Raw genomic sequence first — 25,699 nt, forward strand, 5'->3', positions numbered from 1 at the left:
AAACTCTGCCAGCTCGGCCCTTTTGCACAAGAGCAGCGCCGTGCTCGCCGTTTGCAAGTGGCTGGTGGGGGTGGCAGCTCAGGCAGATACGCGGCTTCTGTCTCAAACACACTGAGCTCACAGGATCACAGAGGGGAGTGGGGTTGGGGGTGTCTCCTGAGTCTCTGGACCCCCCTTGCCCACAGCAGGGCCAGGGGAGGTTGCTCAGGGCCTTGTTCAAGTGAGCACTATCTTCAAGGATGCAGATACCACCCTTTTCTCAGCCCTGTGCCAGCACTGCACCACTGCATGGGTGCTTTTCTTACATCTAATGGGACTTTTCTTTGCAGCACCAATTGCCTGTTGCCCCTTGTCCTTTCACTGGGCAATTTAGAAGAGACTCTGGCTCTGTCTGCTCAGTAGCCTTCCCACAAGACAGTTGAAGCCAAGAGTGGGGCTCTCCTGAACCTGTCTTGGTCTAGGGGGCTGCAGACATGACCTCTTCTCCAGGTGCAGCCTCACCTGTGACTCACTGCGAGGTTTGCATTTCACTTAAGCGCTGGAGGACCAAGATGGTGTATTAGAAGGTGTAGCTCCACCTGCCAGTAGCCCAGCTTTGGGGATGGGGACACCTGCAGAGTCACTGCGAGAGGCACTGAACAATCCTGTGGTTCCTGGAGTGCCTCACGCAGGGAAGAGTTCAGCTAAGAGATGTTCATTTAACTTACCCCAAAACCAAGGAGTTTCTGTTAGAGAAGGAAAAACAATTGCAATGGAGTGAGCTGAGGAGCAGCTCCTTTCACGGAATTGTCTCAGTTGGAAAAGACCTTGAAGAGCATCTATTCTGACCATTGAACTAACACTGACCGTTCTCAACTCCACCATATCCGTTGGTCTTCTGTATCCCAGCTTGTTCAAGCACATCATTCACCTGATCCAGCAGTATCCCACTGCCCTGCCTCGCTGGCACTGCTGTAACACAGCCAGGATTTGGCCATCAGCTGGATTTGCAGTCAGGCAGGGAGAGAGGCTTTGGCCAGGGGATGAGGTGGTGCTTTGTGAGATGAGCTCCAGTACAATGGCAGTTTGGGGAAGGGCAACACCCTACCTGAGCTTCCCGGTGACCAAGACCGGCAGCTGGAGGTTGGCAAAGCCTGTTCAAACCATCGTCCTGGTGCCTCCTGCTGCTGCTCCTCTCTACTCAGGGAAATTCATGGACCTTTCCAGACCACAACAGGGACACGGGACAGGGCAGGTTAGGGAGGTGAGATGGGGAGTGCTGAGCAGAGCAGACACCCTTTAGAGCTGGGGCATCCATGGGTGATACAAAGACATCTTTTTCAACCTTGAAGAGCTGCAAAGAAGAGCACCATGGGGGAAGGAGCCCTGTCCCTGTAGGACATCTCCAGAAGGAGTCAAGACTCAAACTGTGGCCAAGGGCAGCCTTAACATCTCCTCCCCAGAAAAACTGGGGCAGCTCTGTCTGCTTGAGCATCAGGCTGTGTGTGCGGGTGGGTACATGGGAGCCTCCCTGCTGGGAGGTGGGTGCTGCGCTGCCTTGGCCTCGTGCACCCAGGGGGGAGTTTCCAAGCCCTGTGAGTCAGCCCCGTTGGGGCGCCCACTGCAGCTAACACCCTGCTGCAGATAAAAGCGCAGGCGCGGAGGGGGCCGTGGCGTGGACAGCAGAAGATCACAGGTAAGAGCCTGGCCTGTTTGCACATTGCTTCTGTTTCTATGGAGCACTTGTTTCTGGGCTGGGGCGGGGGGGGCTGGGGCTGTGTTTGGAGCATCCAGCTGAGGTCTGTGTTTCCCGCTGCTTGTGTGGTGGCTTCCCCCACCTTGGCCCAGGGCTGGCAGAGCCACTCTGCTTGGCACCAAGCACAGCTGGAGCACAGCGAGGATGTGGCTGAAGCACACTGCTGCTGTCACTGGGGGGGGCTTCTCCACAGGGAACAGGTTTAGCTTGGCATTTTAGGGTGGCCTCTGGGCTACCTTGGCCAGTAGCTCCATGGTGGGTGCTAAGCAATGTGCAGTGGGCACAGTCCACAGCTCTGGGCTCGTTCTCATAGAGCTGATTGCTTTGGAACACCCTTGGGAGGTGAGTGGGTCAGCTATGGGCAAAAACATTCCAAATGTCTACATATAGAAGACCTTCCATGCTGCCCTGGCTAATCCCTCTTTCCCTCCAGCTTTTCTAACCCCACGCACCAATTCTCCCTGCACACTCAGTGTTGCTGCCCGGGCTCCCCAGCCAGCTGCCTGCCTGCAGTGCTGGCAGCATGTTCTGCCCCCTGATCCCTTTTGTGTTGCCCCCACAGCCCCAGAGCAGTGTGTTCCCACCAGTGCCTGAGCTCAGGAGGCAGCTCCCTTTCCATACGCCACCACAAGGACCTCCCAGGCAGCACACTTGCTTTTGGGGACCATCACCCTGGGAAGGGGACACCTCATGAAATCCCTTCACACCTGCCATCAGCAGTGTGGGCACTGACCTTTCCAATGCATGGCGAGATCCACAGATTCTTGGTTTTCTTCACTTGCATTGCTTTGCAGGGATGAAGGCAGAAATATTCCTGGGGTTGCTGATGATCCTCAGCCTGTTCCAGACATCTTATTCCTATGGTATTGTCCTTTTTTTTGCTGATCAGATGCTTTTCTGAGTAGGAAAGATAAAGTTAAGTCTAGAAGAGCCTGAATTATTCTATTGTAAGCAGCAAAGTCCTGAAGAGGTGTCAGGAGGAGCATAGTCAGTTTGTATCTACTGTGGCAGCAATCCTGGCTGTTTCATGATTTTAGTCAGTTAACATCCTCTCTGATTTCTTAAAATCACGTTGAAGGGAAGGTCAGTTCTCAGCACTGCTCCTTCCCCACGATACAACGGGCTCCCTCCCTGCACACTGTGCAAAGCAACCCGGGTCAGCCCTGGTGGCTACAGCACCTGGGGGCAGCTCCGTCGCTGCATTCATGCTGGTTTTTATGGAGGCTGAAAACTGAACTCCCCCCTTCTCGGGGGGGCTGGTTCCTGCTCTCAGTGTGAGGAATGAATTATTGCCTCTTTCTGAAGTGAACTCACTTCAGCTGATGCAGGGTTTGGTGAAATGGAGGTACCAAGGGCTGCAGAGTTTGGGGATGGGGCTGTGACTCAGCTCTCTTCCAGCCCTGAATCACTGCTCCAAAACACACAGAGACCTCTGCCTGTTAATTTACAACGTAAAATCCTTGTGAAAACCACATGCCTGGCCTTTTATTTTATAACCACTGGTCGTTCAGGCAATAATTTTTCTCACCAAGGTTGTCAAAGAGGCAAACTCTGGATTGATCAGGGAATATATTTTAATGAATCTGGGGAGAATTTGGAGATATTTATCTTTGTGCTGATTTCTGAAGTTTTCTTCTTCCCTATAATCTTTAGGCAAATGCTCTCACTCAGAGAAGCCTAGCAGGGGCTCCCCCCTCCTGTTCTGTGACACTATTATGATCTGGACTGGCAGCCCAGTGAATCGCAAGGGTTCTGTGATCCCCTCAGGTTAAATTAAGGTGAAGTGACACCAAATACCTAGTTAAAATGTTTTACTTTTGGTAGAAAACAATTTAAACTTGGAAAAGGATAATAAACAATGTGGTCTCTTATAAATCTATAAGAAAGGAAAGAAAAGAAAAGGAAAGGAGACAAAGAAAGTGAAAGAAATCTGGATTACCACCCAACACTGGGTCCAGCATTGTCTCAGGTCAGGTAACCCTGCACACACAGCAAAGTTTCTGTCCCCTTTTAAGTTCATCTCATCAGCTGATCAGCATACTAGACAAGGAGGGAGGGGCAGGTATTCAACAAACTCACGTCCATGAGAAATGAGGAAAAAGGTGGAGCGGGGGTTCCAGTTGAGTCGGTGGCCGTACTCGTCCTGCCCACTCTTGGTTTTTCCTCTGTTCCCAGAGATTTTTGCTGACTTCATGCTTCTTATCGGTCATCCCAGAAGTGATCCCCTCTTACCAGTTCTTGTTACCACTTCAGTGATGAAGGCATGAAGTCATTAGCAGAGCAAGCAGTGTCTGACTTGCACAATGAAGCTACAAAATATTGGGCCTAGAGGTACCTGTGTTTGAGGGGAAACACCCCGTTTCACTCAGTCCAGTTTCCCCCCTCGAGACTCATCTAAGGAGTTTGTCAGTGCAGCTGCAAGGGAGTGGGGGGTGTGGACTTCAACACACTCCCACCTTCTTGGCTGACATTCCTTAGACTAATCCAAAGGCTGCAGCTTGTCCTTGAGGTTTTCTATGTCAATGAATGTTTGAGACATCAATTCCTTCAGTTCCTTACAGACCTGCAGCCAGCAGACGATGGGGACACAATTCATTTTCGGGAGCTCCTCTGAGCAGGAGGGGGAGCAGTGAGGGTGGCAGGAGGTTGCAGTGAGGAAATCAGGCTGTGTATCCTTCTGCCTTGAGGTGTAGGGGAGATTTAGTCAGTTGGTGCCATGAGGAAGGACCCAAAGTCACTGTAGGTGTATTAACAATGTGGCTATAACCAATCCAGGATTAAAAGTGAGGGAGTAAAGACAGTGATAAGAAAAACCAGCACACAAGAGCTATTAATGCTGGGCTATCGATGCTTGTCATGGCAGCCAGTGGTATCTGTACAGGCTCTCTGAAGGCAGCTATGGCTGGAGGCATAGCAATAAGGTGAATCACATTAATTGGGGTTGCAAAATATCTTGAGAAAATAGCAACTTCTCTCCTTTGAAATGGCAGGAGGGATGATGCCTACCTCTTCTCCTGGTGGCTATTTAAAGCCTCCACTGATGGAGATAATCTTTTCATGCCCAGGAGTGACTTGCTCAGACTCCCCTGAGGAATATGTGCATATACAGGTACCTCTCGCTCTAGAGAGTGAGGAGCAGCAATGACTTCCAGTGCTGCTGCACCAATATCCCCGGGTGCTGGAGGCACAGAGAGAACCCCACTGCAGCACAGGGATGCTCCCAGCTGGGAGACAGCGCTTTCACCTCTGCTCTTTCCCTTCCCGTGCTGAGGTCTGACGGAGAGCCTGTTGGATGAGTCGTCCCTCCTGAGCAGCGTGGATGAGGCCAAGCAGCTGGTGGATGCAGCCTACAAGCACACACGGGACCGGTGAGTCGGGGCTGGGTCGGCTGTGGGTGCATGCTGTGTGCCCTGCCTGCGCCGTGTGCCCTGCCTGCGCCGTGTGCCCTGCCTGCGCCGTGTGCCCTGTCTGCGCCGCGGTGTCACCAGCTTCTCCTCCCTGCAGCTGCGTGGGCAGGGGTGCGAGGTCCTCTGGGGGCATGGTGGGCTGTAATCCTGCGTTTTGCCTGCCCTCACCCTGTTTTTACACCACGTCTCCAGTTTAAGAGCTGTAACTGCCCTCCGTGCATGCTGTTCCTCCGAGCTCAGTATTGCTTGGCTCTTTCATCCCTCAGAGATACTCCGAGGAAGACTGGAGCCAGCATAGGCTCCTGCCAGTTTCTAGTGGTTCCCTCCTACGGAGAGGGCAAATTGCTGTAGGCTGCAGTGAGGACATTTTGAGGGATCTGACAGAGACCCCAGCTTTTTCCACTGTTGTTTGGGAGCTTCCTACCATCCCTACCTACCCTCCTTCAGTAGCCATCCTCTGAAACCCCTCACTGGCTCCTCCCCTCTGAGAGGAGGCTCCAGCAGCATTAAGACAGGGTGATCTGGAGACATTTGGGACCTCTGGATGGAGACAGGCACCTGCAGACATTGAGGAGCTGGATAACATCTGAGTGAGGTTTGGTTGCTTCAAGGATGTAAAGATGCATAATTTGTCTCCTGGCAGGTGGAGCTGAGATTTTCAGAATTTAAGAGATTCCCTTCCTGCAACTCACTCTGCTCCTCTGCCAAGGGTGGCAGGAGCAGCCCTGGGCTCTTCCAGCTACTGTGCAGGGAGGGAGATGACTCTGCCCTTGTTTGTAACTCAGCCAGGAGAGCTGTGGTGCCCAATGCTCAGCTGTGTAACCTGCAGGACTCTTGGCTTTGCCTCATTTCAGTCCTGTAGATTTTATTTTATTCTCTCTTGCAGCATAAAGGAGCACCTGCAGAATAACACCTTGAGTCTAGTAGAGCTTCTGGGATATTTCAAACAGCCGGTGGCAGAGACTCGAGCCGCCGTTCGGGCTGCAGATTATGTGGAAACCACTCTGACCCTCCTCAAGGAGAAGCTGCGATGGGCTGTGAGGGGGGACTTCAACGTCACAGGTAGGGATCTCACTCTGCTGGGAGGAAGGCAGAGGAGGAAGGTACAGGGTTTGGTCACTGGGGCTTTGTGGGGCTGGAGAGGAGGGAATGAAAGGGGGTTATAATGGGCCGTGACTCAAATCCCTCCCATGTGACTGCAGTGAGACAAAGCTGAGTTATTTTCCTGTGCTCTCTTTCCATCTTAAAAAAATTATTTTGAGACTTATCAGTTAATTAAAGTGCTTTGTGCACTTCCTCGATTCTTTCTGCAATATAGAGGTTAACATACCATTGGGTCAAAGCTTGTAAGACTCTTCTAGATAATTTTTTTATCTAGAAAGGATAAAGGGAATGAGTAGGAAATGAGCAAACACAGAGTATGTGACTCACAATAGCTCAACCTCAATGTAAGTGCTTTTTCTGCCAGACTTCAGCTAGCAGTAGTCAGTCACTGCCAGATTGTTCTGCATCGGAAACAGGATGCTGTGAGAAAGACACAAACTGAGAAAGAGAACAGTGATGTGAAAGGACATTTCAGCATGTGTCTTGAAGGAGCAGCGTCCGCCATGGGGTGGCAGTCCTGACCTCCCCATTTGCTGAGTCAAAAGGCAAATTAGAGGCAGTAAGAGAAATGGCTTAGGAAGGCACAGTCCTGCCATGAAGAGATGAACTCGTGAGGATCCCCAGAGTTACAGCAAAGCACTGGCAGGCCGAGACACACATCATGGGGTGCTCCAGCATCGCTCCAGCACGGACTGAGCTGACTGCTCAGCTCCAGCCTCTCCATCCAGGAATGATGCTCCCGCACCGCTCCAGAGCCTTGCCAGACCACCCAGCTGCCACCCCTTATCTGCCGGCCCAAGAGGCAGCAGTGGCTTCTTAAACCATGTTGTGACCCAAACTGTTGTTGGCAGCAATGACTAGGAAACCTCCGAAGGACTCAGGACATGGTGTGCCAGCAGCAGCAGCCAAGGAGGCTTTGATGGTTGAACTTGTGGGGAAATCTGCGCGGTGGAAATGCAAAGGCGGTGTCCCCTTGGGCTGCCCAGCCACCTGATGGCTTCTTCTCCAGGCAGGTCTGAACGGTGGTGATACACCCCGGCGGCTGCTTCACAGCGGGGAAAAAACTTGTAACGCACCACTAAGATGACTGTAGCTGTTAGCAATTTATGGTAGAGATAAAAAGAGAGGGGAGAGGAAGGAGAAAGGATTGCTAATGCTGGAAAACAATGCCGTTGCTGCACAGATCTAACACGTAGTTATAAATAAGATTTGACCACAGCTTTGTTGGGTTTAATGCTTTCCAAATCAGGAAAAGCAATTTGCTGCTCTAGAGAGCAACCTCAGCACATCTTTGAGCAGGAAAACCTTAAATGACAGCCTCTTGTACTCTTCAGGATGATACTGTGATAAGAAATCATTTCAAGGGTACAAGAAGGAAAACTTTTTCCTGAGCCTGGCAGACACCACAAACCCAGCAGGGCCAGTACGTTCCTGCATGTTTATTCTCTGGTTTTACCTGGCAGACTTGCTGACACCAGCTCAGCTGGGGATGATTTTCAAGGCAAGCGGATGTGACCAGCAGAATAAGAAAATAAGTTGTGATGCTTCTCACCTCTATCGAACAATCACTGGCGAGTGCAACAACAGGTGAGCGGGCTGTGTCAACAGGAGAATGGATGGGATGGGTCTTCCATTGGCAGAACTCGACCCACATCCCCAAGGATGATCTATGTAAGATGCCTTCTTTAAAGTTTTACAACCCACTGTGTTATTTCCTAGATGTGTGGAGCTTTTAATTACAGTCTTGCTTCGAGGAGTTTTAGTGTTGTACACAAACTAGCTCTTTGGCCAAAATGCAAATAGCTCTGTGCTGGGAACTGACTCTCCAGCCCAGAGTCTCTGTCATCAGGCTGTACCTTTCTTCTTTCTCCTGAGCTTTGTCTGGTTCTGCCCCTTTGCAGGGTCTCAAAGGGCTTCTTGACCCAAGCCCATGCTGGGGCATGATCTGGCAGTCTCCCTGTGCACAGAAGGAAATCTGGGCACATGGGCTGGGAGGGAGCACCTTCTGCATGTCCCATGGATGGACAAATGGATGGGCATGACTGTAGTGTGAGAGACAAGGGAAGCTGTGCTGAACAGTGGAGTGTTTTAAAAGGGACAGTACAGGAGCATTCCCCACCTCGCCCCTGTTACCAAGAACCTGGTAGGCAGAGCATCTCCTGGGAGCACGTCAGGCAGAGGAAGGAGTTCAGACAGCTCTGCCTGCCTAGAGGATGCATTTAGACATCTGTATAAGTAGGGAGAGAGTTGTCTGCCTCCTCTCATTTTCAGACAGCAGTGTCTTCACTCAAGAGGGGTATCTGGGCTCTGGGATAAGGATGGGTGCATCACACCTGAGCCAAACCCTGAACCCCCAGAGAAGATGGGCTCATCTGTGCCCTGTGTCCCACCAATGCTTGGCCCTAGGCAGTGTTACACCAACGGCATATGACAGGAAACCAGAGAACTCATCTTAGACATGCGCTCCAAAATTAAATATATCACTAGTCTAATAAAAGCTTTAACTCTCTAATCAAACTATAATAACCACCATTAATAATTCACTACTATAATTCACACCACTAAATGAATGGGCATAAGTATCTGCCCCTTTTCTCTGACGTTAGGCTTTCACCTTTGTTTTCCACCCATAGTCTGAGGACAAGGGCCCTTCTGCAGGCTGGATGACACAAGGAGTCACCAGCAACCTGAGTTCTTGTCTTGGAGAAGTTGAGGCTTGGTGTGTATTATTATTATTATTATTATTATTATTATTGTTGTTGTTGTTATTATTACTAAACCTGAGGTTTATTGGTAGCAGCAAACCCATAGGGCTGTGGCAGCTCCCCAGCTGTTGTACACTCCTGTGTGGCCCCATTTTAAGGTTCTTGTCTCTCTCCACATCCATAAGCTCTTGGTCCTGCCATGATCCACAGCTTTGTTGGGTTTAATGCTTTCCAAATCAGGAAAAGCAATTTGCTGCTCTAGAGAGCAACCTCAGCACATCTTTGAGCAGGAAAACCTTAAATGACAGTAATAGTTTGCTGTTCTTCCATTCACTTTGACAGGAGAAACCCATCACTGGGAGCTTCAAACAGACCCCTGGTCAGATGGTTGCCAGCAGAATATGAGGATGGCGTGTCACTCCCCCGTGGGTGGACACGAGGAAAGCGTTTCTCTGGATTCCCCTATCCACTGGTAATGTTTGTAATAGTCATCTGAAAATGCAGTATTAGGGTTTAGGGACTGCCAATCCTCGGTTAGATCACAGGCGTCAAAGAGCATGTCCACCAGCTGGTGTGGGGGTGATCAGGAGGAGGAAGTTAAATTCACCAACTTCAGGTTGATCATATGAAAATCTCCAGGTTGATCTAACAGAAGTACTTTCTAACTCCCATGCTTTCATGAAAAGCAAAGGAAAATTAATCTGATTACTTCATAAGTGCAGGATGAAGAAAGAATTTTACAACGTGTTCTTTTAAATTAAATGCTTTTAAGCCAATGTAATTTACTCACTTTTTTTGATTTGGCTTGTGGAAGCTGGTTGTCTCCTGAAATCAATACGCCAGAGGATAAAATGAGCAAGCAATTGCCAGAACAAAACATATCCAGCTAGAGATTCTGTGTGTGGGTCTGTAGGTGAGATGATTTGTGGGGGTGCATGTGGCTCTCGTGGTGCCTGGACAATATCAGGGACACTGTGATGTGGTTTCCGATCACTTGGGCTTGGTTAAACAACAGCACTAATAAGGAGCTTTGCGTTTTTCTGGGTTGTGTGCCTTATGCTTGTGTTTCACTGTACTCCCAGAGTCTGCTCTACAGCACAGTGTCAGGGATTGAGCAGAGTTTTGGTCGCTTTTTCTGTAGTAATACATGGAAGAACTGGTGGGGGAATTGTGATGGATGGGGAAAGGATGAGAAAGGAAGAGGGCTTTGGGAGAGTGTCCTGCTAGAAGGAGTTTACTGAGATAACCTTCAGAAATTCCCAAAGATTATTTCTTTTCATGCCTCTATTTCAAAGCAGTCTTGTAAAATATTTTGCCTCCCTTCCCCCGGGTATTCAGCATGGCTCTTGCTTAGCTGCTTCCCTATGTCCATCACTTGGCCTGGAGGCTCAGAAACCTGACTAGAGCCAGAACAATGTGATGCTCAGCAAAAGGGACATTAAGTAATGCCTTCCAACTCAGACAGAGATTTCATTTTTCTTCTGTGAAGTATAAGGAATGCCTTGTGAATTTTTACTGATGACCCCTACAAACTGATTCAGACAAGTAATTTCCTAATGCATGTGTTCTGCCTTCATCCCCTGCAGGTTCGAAAAGTCTCAAACAAGATTGTCCGCTTCCCCCCTGAGCAGCTCAGGTTGGACCAGCAGAGAGCACGCATGTTCATGCAGTGGGGCCAGTTTATTGACCACGACCTGGATTTCACTCCAAACAACCCAGCCAGAGTCTCTTTCCGTGGCAAGGTGGACTGTGACACCACCTGTGCCAAGGAGCCCCCTTGCTTTCCCATCGAGGTACAGCCAGCCTTCTCGCAGGGAAGAGGGGGAGGGAATATCTGCCTTCCAGCCAGGAGATGTTGGTGGCTCTCCCAGTTTGTGGCTACGGAGGGGCCAAGGGGGTCAGACTACTCTCTGTAAGGTGGTGCTGGCTGGGTTCTAGGGGCTGTCCCCAGATGTCACAGCCTGTCTTTCCCCTGTTTCCAACCATTTACTCATCTCCCTCAGTAATACGACTTTGTTTTGGAGGTATGGTGCAAAGGCAGCATGGGTGATGCCTGGATTATAGTGAATGTCTCAGAGACAGGAACTGATGGGTGTCAGTACCCCAGAAAATCCAAGTCCATTGGGTGGTTAAATGCCTATTAGTGCATGGGGCAAGGAAGTGACGAGCATCTCTCAATAGTGGCTAAGGCAATAGCACAATAGTCACATTGCAGTCTCCACTCCCGTAAATGCTTAATGAGTACATGTCCACCCTGCAGCCCTGCTCTCCTGCCTTTGAAGATGTACTGCAGCTCTGGCTCTCCCATGTACCTGTACTTCCTTCCAAGGAAAACTGCGAAGGGATGGAGCATGACTGAGTATTTGCCCAACATGTATTTGAGAATTCAGGCAGGGTCACAAGTTCTGGATGACAACTGTCCACAGTGTCAATATAGACACTAGACCACAGCGTGAGACAGGAACACCTGAGCTTTAAAGATTCAATCCCGTGTGCATGTATTCAGGGGAAAAGTTTAGGTATCCTTAGGAATTTATGGACATTTAGGCATCTCCAGGCTTTCAGGCATATTTGGGACTTGGACTCCTAAAATAGCATCTCTCCTGTCAGTCTGACCCTTCATATCTGGGATTTATGACTGATCTCCACACTATCTAGCATGGGGACTGTCCCTGAAATGGCTCCTGCCTGGCTTTTCTTACAGCTGTGGTACCACAGTGCAGTTTCTACACCCCTGAACTGGTGATGAATGTTATATTTCTGCAGATCCCACCCAATGACCCACGAATTAAAAACACGAGAGATTGCCTTCCTTTCTTCCGCTCAGCTCCTGCTTGTACCTGCGGCAGAGCAATTCGAGATCAGATCAATGCGCTCACCTCCTTTCTTGACGGCAGCATGGTGTACGGCAGTGATGTGCCTTTGGCCACCAAACTGAGGGATCAAACCAACCAGCTGGGTTTGCTGGCTGTTAACCGCAATTTCACTGACATGGGGAAGGCATATATGCCCTTTGGCAGCGCACAGAAAGACCCCTGTCTTATAGTCAGCAGGGGAGCTAAAGTCCCTTGTTTTCATGCAGGTAAGTTGGGTGCTGGAACCCCTAACCCTGAAATCCAAAGTGAATAATTCCACCAGCTCCAGTTCATTTCTTTAATTGTTTGGGTTTCTTATTTAAGTAGAAAATGGAGCATAGCAAAGCATCATGAAAGACTGACACAGGCTGTGCTAGGTAGGAGAAAGGTCTTCACCATCCCCAAGTCTTCTTTGTGACTGTACACCTGGAGTGAAGCTGTCCCTTCTGTGCTCAGCAGCTCTGGTGTAGGGCTGCTGGAGGTGACCAGGGAACCAGTGCTGTGATGGAGCCAAGCAAACACAGCAGCATCAGACTGGCCTGAAGACAATGGTTTGTCCATAGTTGTCATTTGGAAGGTGTGTCTCTTCCATCAGGATGGGTACAGGTGTTGGTGCTGGGCTGGGTCACCTCTATGAAACTTCTGCCTGTGCTGCTGCACATCAGTGTGTCTGCTGCACTGTGAGGGGAGCTTAGCTCCCAGCTGAACTGAGAATGAGACTAGCCACAGACCACCTTTTAAGATGTGTCCCCCCTGCTGAGAAGGCTGGGGGTGCACTGGCAGCGTGCTGGCCAGTACCTCAGCACAGGATTTTAGTCTGACAGTCAAGGCAGCCTCCTGCTCCATTTATCCTTTGTCATGCTTTTGGTATCTTCTTGACCACTTCTTCAATCAAAAATAACTCCTTTTGTCCTGGGGACAGCCTCCAAAAGCCATGCCTCGTCTCCAGCCAAAACACTGTACAGCCACTTCTCATCTGCTGCTGTTTGCTGTCTCCTGTCCCCAGCACAGAGATGAAACAACTGACCTGGAGCCCTGAGCACTGCTCCCTTCTCCCTGGCCCTGGCTGATGGGGACCACGATGTTGCCATAGGTGTGCAGGACCCCAGAGAGGGTTTCTGATACACCTTGTGAATTAGTGTCTCACTCCTCTGTCATTTTCTTTTGGCGAGCAGAACCTTCTGGCTCTGGCCACACTGGACTGCTCATGGCACTGTCGGAGAAAGCTTGAGGGCACAGCAGATTTCATCAGCTGTGAATCTCATTTCTATTCCCTTGACCCCCTACATATCTGGCCCAAGCGCCTCTGGAAAACATCACCACAGTCCTCGGACACCACCAGGACCTGGTGGTGGGACTGGCGGCAGAGCTATACTTGGTGTCATCCTCCAGCACCGTCCTTTTAAGCTCTTTGTGTTTTATGCTTCCTTCAACCTCTCACACCTCTCTGTCCTATTTGTTGTTCCACACCTTCAGCTGCTTCCCCAGTTCTGTGCAGGTCTCTCCTTGGTGAGGACTGCACAGGGCCTGTGGCCAAAGGCAGATGCTCGGTGAGGAGCAGAATGGGCAGCTGATTCCCAGGGTGGGCTCCCAGACCTCAGAACTCTGCATCTAGGGCCTTCTGGAGCAGTTGTTGCATAGCTGGGTATGTAGCCATCAGTGAATTTATAATGAACAGTTCACACTGGCTCAGAAGCTCCTCTGAAAATTCAGTGTCTTACCTGTGACTTTTCCGGTCCCTGGGAACTGGGAAGATTTTATGTGTGCGGTTGCCTAACAGGGTTCAGCGATTTCCTACTGGAGCTCTGTTGGAAGCCCTGGGCGGATGCGTTCTGCTTGAGGAAACCTCACAGTGCTGCTTTTGTTTCTTCTGCAGGCTCTTACAGACAGCCTTTGACAGTAAATGAAAAGGTCTCTGTGCTGAATGCAAGAGCAAATCCCTTTATTTACTATAGGACTAGGGCACTAAATACTACATATTTACTTTTCTCTAAGTGCCCCTTTATATTCTCATCACCTGCTTGCTCTGGGGTTTCCTGCCCTAGGTGTTTGAAGAAGGGTTTAATATTTCATTGTGATGCCGTTTGTAATTTATTCCTTCAAGTTGTGACTCATTTTACTTTTACTCACCAGAGAGCCTGATTATGACTGTCATTTTGCTTTCACTGTAGTTTCAGCTGGTTTGAAGGATCCCTTCTAACTTTTAGAGCTCCCTTGGCCATCCTGACTTCACTCTGCCCATTTTCATCTCTTTCTTGTGCTGTAAGACTGTCTGTCTGATATGGGAGCCTGAAGAACACCATTTTGTATTTAGCTTATTAAGTTAATGCTTTTAGCTCTTATTTGAAAAACACTTCCCCATCTTTCTCTGTGATGCTGAGCACAACCATGGTGGCCTGTTGGCTTTTGCTGCCTCAGCAGAAATTTGGCTTTTCACTGGTGCTCTCCAACCCTTGGCACCCAGACCATGGTTTCCTTCTCCTCCTGTGTGTTTCTTACCTGTCTTCTTCACAATGCAGATATTGAGACATCTGAAAATTTCACTACACATGCTTCCCAGTGTGACATTCACCCCCTTCCAGTGGGAAGCAGCCAAGCACACGCAGGTCACTGGCACTGCCAGCCTGATCACTTGTGATACCCCTAGGTGATTCTCGAGCAAACGAGATGCTGGAGCTGACGTGCATGCACACGCTCTTTTTGCGGGAGCACAACCGCCTGGCTAGAGGCCTGAAGACACTAAATCCCCACTGGAATGGAGAGAAGCTCTACCAGGAGGCACGAAAGATCCTGGGTGCCATGATTCAGGTACCACCCACCATGTTCTGTGTCCTGTCTCTGCTGCCTTGTCTTGCACTCTCACAGAATTAACATCATGGTGTTTGTTACTTTGAGGTGTCCAAAGGGTGCAGTATTTTGGGGTGCAAATTAGCAAATTCTTTCTACCAGCCTCTTCTGTCCAAAGCAAAATTACATGGAGATACAAAAAAATGTATATTTTTATTATATTATTTTATGATATTTTTAATTAACATTATTATTGTTATTGTTATTATTATTATTGTTATTATTATTATTATATTAACTGTATATTTTAGACTGGATATTAGGAAGTATTTCTTTCCAGAGGGGTTGTTGGGCATTGAAATGAGCTGCCCAGGGCAGGGGGTGAGTCCCCATCCCTGGAGGGGTTTAGGAGTCGGGTTGAGCCAGCGCTGAGGGATCCGGTGGAGCTGAGAAAGGTCAGTGTGAGGTTCATAGTTGGACTGGAGGAGCTTCAAGGGCTTTTCCAATCCAGATGATTCTGTGATTCTGTGAAATTACAAGCACAGAGGGGTCCCCCTGCATCTTTGATGTTCCTCGACTGTTAAATTTCCAAATTGCTTGATGGGTTTTTAAATGCACATTTTTGTATGAGAAACATAGAGACAGAAAAGTCAGAGGACAAAGTTTTTCTAACCAGTATTTGGTACAGGATAAAAATGGTACTGGAGATTTGGATTAAAATTCCACTGGGTTTTGGGTCTCCTCCTTTCAAGAAGCCCCATGTGCTGGTGGGTGCAACCAGCCATGGCATTCCTCTGTCCTTACTACTTCAAGGCAGAGACCCTTGGGACTGTGCTGCACCATAGACTTTTCCCTGAATGAGATCCTAGGGTCACAGAAATATTTCAGTGCTTGGAAGGGACCTCTCAAGGTCTCTTGTCCAGCCTTCAATTTGGAGCAGGACCAGCTTCAAAGCCAGATGAGGTTTCACAGCCAACAGAAAAGGCTGGCTCCTATAAGAGAAGAAGACACGGGGTTTCCAAAGGCAATGTTTAGTCATACCTAATTGGAAACCTGTCTTCTGAGTTGGCTTGACAAACAAAGAAACAAAAGTGGCAATATCCAAAGGTTTAACTTTATAAACTGTCAATTTAAATATTATAGTGTAGCTGAATAAAGATGTTGGGTAGGCCAATGTGGAGAGACTCAAACAATTGTACCAAAAGCATTGTCTCCATCATCAGGTATAGATCAATGGTTTAATTTTCTTGCAATTTTCAGACAAGACATTTTCCCCTACTGACACAAAATTTGATTTTTTTAATTTTATTGTGCAGCCTCCTCTATATCCCAAAGTGGCATGAGATCAGGGTTGCAAATCTCTACTATGGGAGGACTAACCCAGCTGCGCGTGGGTGGTGATATCATCTGTGACAGCACTGTTGACTTTGTCATCTGAAGCATGTAGGGTGTGAGGAAGGAGGAAATGCAGTTCTACCTGGTTGGTGGGAATGGTCTCTACCTATAGGACAAGGAGGGAACATTTGAGAGGCTTTGGCAGACTTTCATCTTGCTCTGACCTACCAAGCTGTTGAGGCAGGGAGGAGCATGTCAGGGCACCACTGAGTGCCAAGTCCTCAGCACCAATGGGCAGAGGATCCTGGTGCAGGGGATGAGAGTGGGTCAGGTACAAGCAAGAACATCAGCAGCTTTCTGATGTTCCTGGAGAAGTTACATCCACTTTGCATTTTCACGCAAATCACTGAATGTTTATGCAAATCTCATCACTGCTAGTGAGTGTAGTGGTCCCACCATGCATGGCTGGAGAAACCAGGAGCCCAGCAGTGGCCTGAAGTGCCTGCGTCTCTGTCTGGAGCTGCATCAGCTGTGGCATGCTACAATGGATAGGCGCAGAAGAGGCTTTGAACCAAGACCACGGAGCTACAGGAAGAACGTTGCTCAACAGTGTCAGAAAGGATCCTCACCAAACTGACAGAGCAGCTGTGTGAAGGTCTGATGAGGTGAAAGAAAGGTTGGCCCTGGGGACTGCTCCATGCCTGTGCTAGCAAAATCTCCTACATAAATCCCATCAAAGAAGTTCAGTGTGACAGCTCCTGTAGTTTGAGACACAAACAGTAACTTTGCTTCTAAAAAAAAAGATGGCCAAGCAATCAGTCATTCACACTTTCTGTGTTCCCCCCTAGATTATAACCTACAGGGACTACCTGCCTCTTCTGTTGGGAACTAGTTTCCAGAGATTGATTCCTCGTTATCGAGGCTACAATGAGTCTGTGGATCCTCGAATATCCAATGTCTTCACCCTGGCTTTTCGTTTTGGTCATGCTTCAGTTCCCCCAACTGTTGACCGCTTAAATGAAAATTACGAGCCCATGGGTCCCAAAATTCAACTCAGCAATGCCTTCTTTGCTGTCTGGAGGATCGTTAAAGAAGGTAAAGCCTTTCTTGCACCTCTGCAGTGTAAGTTTATTTCATTCAGCCTTTTCTGCTCTCTCTGGATGAGCTTCTGCTTCAGCTAAACTTAGAAGCAGTTTGCATTAAATGTATTAAATGATCTTTACTACCAGCCAGAGTTTTTCCCAATATATCTGTTCTCTGCAGTCAAATGCAGCCCATCTTACCATGAAGCATGCAGTCTGGTTGGGTAATTGCTGTAGACTCTAAGAGTGCTATTACAAGTATTTTGGTTTTAATTCTTTAAGTGCCGGAAAATTGATTCTCTTGTATTAGAAGCTTATAGTTAAATATAAGCTGCATTCAGCTCTCCCAAGCCCCTTAGACACACACTTGCTACCCTGCACTTCTCAAAAGTCCCTCTGTACCGGCTGCAGGTGGCATTGACCCCTTTCTCCGGAGCCTGATGGTTAATCAGGCCAAGCTGATGACACAGAAGCAAATGGTCGTGGATGATCTCCGGGATCGGATGTTTGAGCACGTTGGAAGGATTGGGTTGGATTTACCTGCACTGAACATGCAGCGCTGCAGAGATCATGGCCTCCCGGGTAAGTTGGCTGTGGGAGCAGAGCTGCCAAGAAAACCAAGTAGAAACCAGGTACTTCTGTGACTGAACATTGAGAAAAATCTCCAGCTCATGCTTGGCTGAAATTACTCTTTCCCAAACTTTTTCATCATTTCTGCACAACCATAGGTAAGTTGATAGGAGGTTGAGTAATGAAGTCAGAGCCTGTCTGGAGCTGGAGGAGACACGTGGAGGCACACAGCCAGAACATGGGGCGTTGCACAGACCAGAGTAGTGTTCAGGAACTGACTCATTTGAATTGTTGTTCAAATGGCAAAATGGGAAAAGTAGTTCAGCCACTAAGGATGAAGTAGATTTAGGGCCAGAAGTCCTCTGAGGCTTCTCTCCAAGTATCTGTAGTGGTCCAGCCCAGCCACATGTGACTAGAACAGCAGATCGCAGTATTTGAGCAAAATCTTGTCATGATTTCTCTGTACAGACTGTGTCCCAGAAAGAAAAGCATGTCAGAACCACTGTCGGAACTCTGCAAGATGCAAAAACACTGTAATGGCATTGCAAGATGGTCTTGGGAAATAGATTGTTGATAAGACTTTACAACTGGCTCATGGGAGTGTCATTGCTTAACAGTGTTATTAGACTGATGTAAGTGCCTGGAGCTGTGTCCGTAACGTCCTGGGAGATGCAATAGTGCTCACTTTGAAACTGTGGTGAAGAGTGTGCTGGATTCACATGTTTTAATCCCAGAGAAGCTTTACAATATATCCAGGGGCATGGTCAGGTCACAGGATTGATCTACCTTTGCTGCAACTGAACGCTGTTATTTTTTCCATGCTTTATCTAGGAGCAGCATTGTGCAGAACCTCATCTGAACCACAAATCCTGAATTTAAATCTTTGACTGTTGATCGGCTGCAGTCGAACTGACATGTATTTCTAGTGTGAATATGTGTTGAGCCTTTGGGTCTCAGCCCACCCCCATGTACTACTGTACTCCTTAATATTAGACAGCCTATGAAGGTGATGACAGTATAGCAAGATCAAAAAAAGCTTCTCAATTATTTTTCTGATAAAGCAAATTCTCAGTCTCCTTGAATTGTTTGATAGTGGTGTCATCCAGACACCATATGCTGTATCTTTTCTCTGAATTCTCCCTAGTTTTTAGACATCCTGCTCACAGCGTATGCTGCAGCATCATCTCATCCCTGCACCTAATATTTCACTGACTTGTCAGGTAGGAGGACATTAGTGCTCCACAGACTTTTCCTCTTCTTAAGCAGTCATTTGACAAGACACTGAGTCACAAATTGCCCTTTGCCCTGTCCACCAAGATGCAGAATTATGCAGCAGTTGTGGTCCAGTGGATTTTCAGCTGTTTGAAGTACAGAAAAATTAGTCCACCTGGCAAAGTCTGGTGGCTCTCTCCCACCTGAAGTAACCTGGGCTACGTAGAGCTCTTTTTGTAGCATGGGATGGTTTGTCCCTGTGGCTAGACAGGGACACGGGTGAGACCAGCTGTGGGGAAGACACAACATGGCTCTGGAGCCTGTGCACAGGCACCTGCATTGCTGCTGAGTGGAACAGCAGAACGGCACTGGGAGGTGGTAGAGCAACTCCCACAAGCAGAGATCACTTGCAGACATGGCTCTTCCACAAACAGCACTGAAATTCCAGGCAGGATGAACTGGCTCTGGAAATATAGAATAAAAGAATTTAGAGAAATGTTTTAAACATATTGGAACCCTACCTGTGCCCCAGCTTTGGGAAAGAGGAAAAAATCTTTCCAGGAGGGGGAAACACATTACTGATCTGTCTGCTCTGATACCCAACTACTTGCAGGTTATAACTCCTGGAGACAATTCTGTGGGCTCTCACAACCTTCTGGATTGGAGACACTTGCTCAAGTGTTGAGGAATCGTGGTCTGGCAAAGAAGTTCATGCAGCTGTACGGGACACCAAAGAATATTGACCTTTGGATTGGGGCACTCGCAGAGCCCTTTGTGGATGGAGGCAGAGTTGGGCCTCTCATGGCTTGTCTCATTGGCACCCAGTTCAGGAATGTTCGGGATGGGGACAGGTAAGAGTGGGTGTTCAAGCCCCAAAGGACAGAGACTGGAGTTAATGCGGATTTCTTTATGCAGTTTTGGAAACTGTTCCAGTTGTTTGTTGCTTTTTTTTTTTTTTCATTAGTCCTTCAAATGTTTCTTTCCCTTTCTGATGATGTTTTTATTCCCTGTCCGTATGATAGCTGAGATCCTAGGCTAAAATCCCTTCCCAGCCAAACCTTTTCATTCTCAGCTGACTCACTGCTAACCACTACTTGTGCAAATTGGATCGCCCTTCTCCATGCCAGTGGTTCACAACCGGTGTGAATGTTTGAGCTCTTTTCCTCCTTCAGATAAGTGGTTTCAAGGAGTCCCATGTCACTGTGTGTTCAAACAGAAGCTTACTCCAGCAAAGGGAAGCATACAAATAACTTAACAAGAAAACCAGATACAGCTCTAAATGTGGGAAAACCAGATCTAGAATCTACATGGATTGACTTCACCAATTAGAAAAAAAGCTGTCAGGTTTAATCCACCTAAATGGCTTGCACTGACAGTAGATGCTCAGCATCTGTTGATGTGGTGGCTCATGCTTTGGGTAGTTTTGAAAATTTGCCTGCAGACCAAGGGATGTTGCTGAAGGATTAACACTTTCAGGCTTTGCAAGGAGTAAAAGAGATTAATTGTTCTCTCTTGGTTAAGTCTCAGCTCAGCCCAAGCTGCTTCCCTGGCACTGGCAGCATCCCCTCTCTGTGGGACTGCTCCTTTTGGGCTGCTGTGCTCTGCAGAAGTCAAATATCTGTCCACCTTCCTACCTCCTGGGTTTGCCATACAGTTTTGCACCATTGCAGTGCCTCATGTACTCCTCAGGGGTCTTAGGGATGATTTTTCACTATTTCCATCCTAGTTCTGAGTTGGAACCCTGTGGTCTAACATGTAACACTGTTTGGTCTTCGCTTGCACAAGTGTATGGGTGGGTTGGGGTTTGCTTGCCGGCCGAAATAATTTGAGCAGTGTGGTGCTTTCAACATTCCCGAAGTCCTCCTCTTCCTTGCAGCTGCTCAGGGATTCAGGTGCAGAAGTGAGTCATGTGCCCCATTTTAAGATGCATTTCTGAAGTAAGGTCCCTGTACTTGCTAGCAATATTGCCTGAAAATGAGATCATGACCAGTGTTTCTGGGAAATTTTTCTGCCTAGAAAGACTTACTATGAACTCAAAACCCAGTATTGGGAGCCTGAAGGCGAACAGTCTACTGCACATCTAGAAATTCTATTCTTATGGTAGGATACAAAAAAGCGCCTTTATTTTGAAGAGGATAATTACAGGGCTGGTTCCAGCATGTCAATCATGTGGATGTAGCCGCAGTCTGTGTACAGTATGTGCAGACTTTTCTATTTGAAAGAGGGTGCCTGTGCCTCATTTGAGGGAACACGGGGAAAGGCTTTAATTCAATTGCGTCTTTATTATATGTCCATGTCAGAAAAGCAAGTTAAATCATCCAGCTGGTGAGTCAGGGCTCTTGATTTAAGTGACACAAATTTAAATTTGTTCTTGGGAAAAGGAATGTGTTATTGGTGTTAATGTGAAATAATGTTGCAGGAGTCTTGAATGTGAAGAAGTCAGAAGGCAAAAATATGTTGTGTCTTCTTTCTCCTGCAGGTTTTGGTGGGAGAACAGAGGGGTTTTCACTCCTCAGCAGCGCTCTTCACTGGCCAAAATCTCCTTGTCACGAATAATATGTGACAACACCAACATCTCTAAGGTAACAAGACGTATCTTCCAGGCTAACAGATACCCTCATGACTTTGTGAGCTGCAGCCAGATCCCAAAGCTGGACCTCAGAGCCTGGAGGTCGAAGAGGACTGAAAAAGTTGCAGAGCAAGGTATAAACTCCGAAGAGCAGACCGTTCCTGTCTGCAAACATGTGAGATAACCAGACCCCAAGGCTCTAAAGCAGAGCTGCCTAACACAGGTCTGAACATATGCGCCAGGTACATATCTAGCCCATGTTTCGATACTCCATTTCGTCAGGCCCACTGTGAATGGCTTCTCCAGCATCGGCATTGCAAGATGAAGCTAAGTGCACTGCTCTGGGATTTTTCTGATTACCAGACTTTGCAGTTTAGCTCTTCACTGTTGATACCCATGCTTTTCTTTGTGGAAAGTGATGGCCGGGTCGGGGAGGCTGGTCTTTCTGTCTAGGTTGTTGGTTTGTCTGAGCAGGCTGTCAGCACATCCTGGTCAGGCCAAAACCAGCTCTGCACTTGAATGGAGATTCCTACTTTCTGGAAGAAATTATGGTGTTTGATTCCTGCTAGGAAAGTTTTTGCCTATATTTACAATATTTCCCTCAGCTACCTTCAGGATTTGTAAAATTCTTGAGGTTTAATGCTTTTTGAAGATGCTCTCCATAGTCCCTGGGAAGTACATGTAGGAAAGAGTGTCTCCACCTGGGAAAGGTAGGCTGCTTCAGTGCCTTAGGGCCATGCCTTTTCCTAACAAAACATCGTCTTTCCTTTGCTCTGACAGTCATGCCCTGACATGCTCTCATGACAATATCCAGGCTGTGAGAAGGAGCAAAGCTCTGCAGCTCACAGCAATCATTAAGAGCTCAGACAACTCAATTTGCAGTCAGCTCCTGCCTTCTGTGAGGATGATCCATTATATTCTCCTCAGGGCTATGGGATTATCAGCTTGAAAGTGTGGCAGGGTACAACCATAAATGCCATCTTCATGGTGTCAGTAAAGTGAGACCTGTAGGATCTTGTAGTCAAGGAGGGATCCCTGGAGGCCTTTAGAGCAATCAGGACTAATACCAGAGTTATTGGTCCCTCTTTTCCAGCTTAACCTATGGAAATAAATCACACAAGATAACAGGGAGCTATGGTGTGTCCTTTTCTCATTTGTTAACACATTGCTTTTTATGTCCTGTAGAAGAAGCATCTGGTGACTTCTAATGCTGAACGTTGAGGATTCCCCAGAATTCCGGACTTGGGAAGCTGCTGAGATGGATTATGATTTGTTACTGTGTTTATGCTTTTACTGCCTGAAATATTTGGGCACGGTTGCTGTCAATTGCTCAATTTAGTTTGCATGAAGCCTTTTCAGTGAGATGGAGTCCAGCAATAAAAATCTTCATGAAAAGATGTCCCATATCTGTGAAAAATCGCTTAATTAATTTTGCTTTGCTTTGTGATATTATCCAGAGACTGATTTCGAATCAAACCAGCTGCTGGCTTAGGTGATTTCACATACACTGTGTTTCAGTAAGATTTACTGCCAGAAACATGTTTTGGACCCTCCCTTCAAAGTTTCCAACCTACATAGAAAGAGACTGGGGTATTGCAATGACTGCTTGTTCTCACCCTCTAATTTTTTTGTTAAAAAAAAACCCAAAACGTACTTCAGTTTCCAGAGAAAAATCTACTAATTTCACAGTGCCTTTGAATGAAGCAGAGATATCTGTCATGAATCCCAAACAGACTTGTTTAAAATGCACTGGTTTAAGTTTTGCCTGCATAGGGAATGAATAAATTGTCCACATGGAAGAAAGCTGTTTTCTCACCATTTTTTTCCCTTATCCCAGAATGCGAAAGGCATCATCTAGCATGACAGAAATCTGTGATGAGCTATTCCTGTAGCCTGGCATGACCCAGAGTGACTTACCCCTGGGCTGTGGAGCTAATGGGATGTGTCCTGGCAAAGATAAGAACAGTCTTAATGTACAAGAAAGTAAAAGCTGATCTAGTTTTACTCCAACTTTGTCCCCTCAATATCTTTTCTTGAAAGGAATCAAAACTGCTTTCTCCTTCCTCTGTAGTCTACTATGTTACTGTTATCAGTCAATAAATTGAAATTTTAAGTTGAGGACAAAATGTTCCTTGCACTTTGCAAAGGGTGCAGTAACCACAGGTGAGTGGAGGATGGTGGTAAGTTTTGTATGGGAATATTGGAAAAAGTCAGTTCAAGAACCCAAGTATTTGTAATGAAAGAGGGTTCTTCTTGCTGAAGTCTCTGACCCATACTCCTGTATCATGCAGCACTATGCAATATTCCTTGGAGAAAGGGCCAGTGCAGGATGTAGTTCCCAACAAACACTTGACAATAATCTCCTCCTTATCACCCCCAAAATGGGAAGAGTCTCTGTGACATCCTTGGAGAAAAAGAAGAGCGATAGATATCGACTTCTGCCAGCGCTTGGCCAGGGTGGAGGGGCAATGCTGGGGCTGCGTAACGCCCCGGGTGTGCAGGTCGATGAACATAAGTCTGGAGGGGTTTTGAAGGCAGAAAGCTGCAAACGTGCCCCAGAGTGGGTTGAAGCCCACTGGTTTTTAAGTTCCTGGTGCTGAGAGCTACAAAGGAGTCAACAGATTTGATGGGTGTGAGATGCCTGACTACAGGGGGGATGTCTCATTGTCTCTAGCTTTAGTTTTCTAATATTAGCTGTCTAACACGTGCACCTCCAGCATCTGCCCAGCCCCTTGGGGACAGAGGAGGTCTCATTCATGTCTGTTTGACTTCAGCAAGTAACCTGAGAGGAAATGACTTGCTCAAAATCACCCATGATCTTGCTGTGTGCACTAAGCACAGAGCACCTCTTTTTCCAATTTTAGCCAAGCTCAAGGCTGAAATTTGGAAAATTTAATCCAGTTTATCAATTAGATCAAACTGCCTAATGAAACCCATGAAATGCATGTATGGTAAGATGGGGGCTGTTGCAATGAACTGTCTGGGGCATGCCTGCCCTGGCCGGTGAAGCCACTGAGATGGGGAATGCAGCCTGCAGGAGCTGGGACGAGATTGTTTTCCCTGCTCATCCTCTACTGCTGATTTCAGAAATGCAGCTCTAACTCCCAGCTCTGCCAGGGCCTCTCATTCACTTCCCTTCCCTCCTGCAGCCTCCTCCAGCTGTTGCAGCAATAAGAATGAATGTCCATCCTGAGTCCACCTTGCTCATGACCTTCTCCCAGTAACGACTACACTTCACTTGAGTGGAGGCCTACCAAGGTGATCTGTGGGTTGGAGAACGTGCTGTACTAAGAGAGGCTGGATTTGCTCAGTCTGGAGAAAGGGAGAGGGGGTGATTCAGTCTTTTGACGTCCTAATGAGTAGCTATGAAGTCAGACACTTCTGAGGCACACAGTGAAAGGATAAGAGGTAATAGACACAGGTTACAACAAGGGAAGTTCCCATTAGGCAAAGAAAAACATTATTCCCCATGGTAGTGATGCAATGAGGACACAGGGACCAGAGAGCTAGTGGGATCTCCATCCTTTGAGATTCTCCAAACTTGCCTAGACAAGGCTTGCCTGAGCAAGCTAACCTGGGTTTGGAGTTAACCCTGTTCTAAGTAGCTGATTGGACTGCAGACCTCCAGGGGCCCCTTCCCACCTCAATTTTTCTGTGATTTACAGTGATAAACTGTTTTATTTTCCAGCCCACATGTCACCTGATTGCACTGTGCACTAGCCCCATGAATGCAAGTCCTATAGCACAAGCTATTCTAGCCTGTTGTATCATGTTTCTGTTAGGGCTGGTCTCCTGTCATTATGAAAATTTCCAGCTATGTCTTTGCTCATAAAGACGTATCCAAAGCTAATCTGTGCCTTGTGAAACTGAGTGATTCATGGATTCATCATGGAGCTGCAGCTGGAGCATGATAAATACAATTTCCTCAGTCCTGACGATCTGTCTCTAATATGTTTACCCTAGAACCCCTCTAAAGTTTTTAATATCAGTGCTAATGCCTCGATTTAACTGTACAGTAACTGCATGCACCAGATGAGCTCCCTTTAGTACTGTTCTCCTTTTGAAGACTGCGTGGCTGAGTCCTTGGCACTGCGCAGTCCAAATACTTTGGTGTTCCACTGGAACTATTTGTGCCAGCAGTTTCCAGTGGGAATTTCTCCCATTTCAGAATCCAGATATTTTTTATTTAGTCCTGAAACCACTGATTTCAAATTTAGAAGTCAAACGTGATCTTTAACTTAGGCAGCTCTTTCCTCTCTCTAGCACTCTTGCACTGACAGCAGTCCGTTCTCTTCTGAGACTTCATTTGCTTACCGTGAAGAAGACAATTTTCTGAGT

At 47.5% G+C, this 25,699-nt stretch overlaps 1 protein-coding gene across 1 annotated transcript; it reads left to right on the forward strand.

Annotated features, from left to right (window-relative positions):
• The first annotated feature begins 2,529 nt into the window (after nucleotides 1-2,529).
• Nucleotides 2,530-23,144, forward strand: MPO (myeloperoxidase). The gene is made up of 13 exons (XM_026861616.1): nucleotides 2,530-2,598; nucleotides 5,007-5,103; nucleotides 6,029-6,204; nucleotides 7,710-7,833; nucleotides 9,294-9,423; nucleotides 10,538-10,744; nucleotides 11,718-12,033; nucleotides 14,454-14,614; nucleotides 16,777-17,023; nucleotides 17,422-17,592; nucleotides 19,406-19,643; nucleotides 21,272-21,495; nucleotides 22,547-23,144. The coding sequence occupies exons 1-13, from the start codon at nucleotides 2,532-2,534 to the stop codon at nucleotides 22,567-22,569; spliced, it is 2,181 nt and encodes a 726-aa protein (XP_026717417.1). The 5' UTR covers nucleotides 2,530-2,531; the 3' UTR covers nucleotides 22,570-23,144.
• The last annotated feature ends 2,555 nt before the right edge of the window (nucleotides 23,145-25,699 follow it).

The sequence above is a fragment of the Athene cunicularia genome (assembly GCF_003259725.1).
Source record: "Athene cunicularia isolate RWA chromosome 19 unlocalized genomic scaffold, athCun1 chr19_part1, whole genome shotgun sequence".
Classification (NCBI taxonomy): Eukaryota; Metazoa; Chordata; class Aves; order Strigiformes; family Strigidae; genus Athene; species Athene cunicularia.

Excerpts from the sequence above, each read along its gene's own strand:
- MPO (XM_026861616.1), top strand. The coding sequence starts at position 2,532 with ATGAAGGCAGAAATATTCCTGGGGTTGCTGATGATCCTCAGCCTGTTC. Across the intron at positions 6,205-7,709 it reads GGGGGACTTCAACGTCACAG|ACTTGCTGACACCAGCTCAG; the intron begins GTAGGGATCTCA and ends TTTACCTGGCAG. Across the intron at positions 7,834-9,293 it reads ACTGGCGAGTGCAACAACAG|GAGAAACCCATCACTGGGAG; the intron begins GTGAGCGGGCTG and ends TCACTTTGACAG.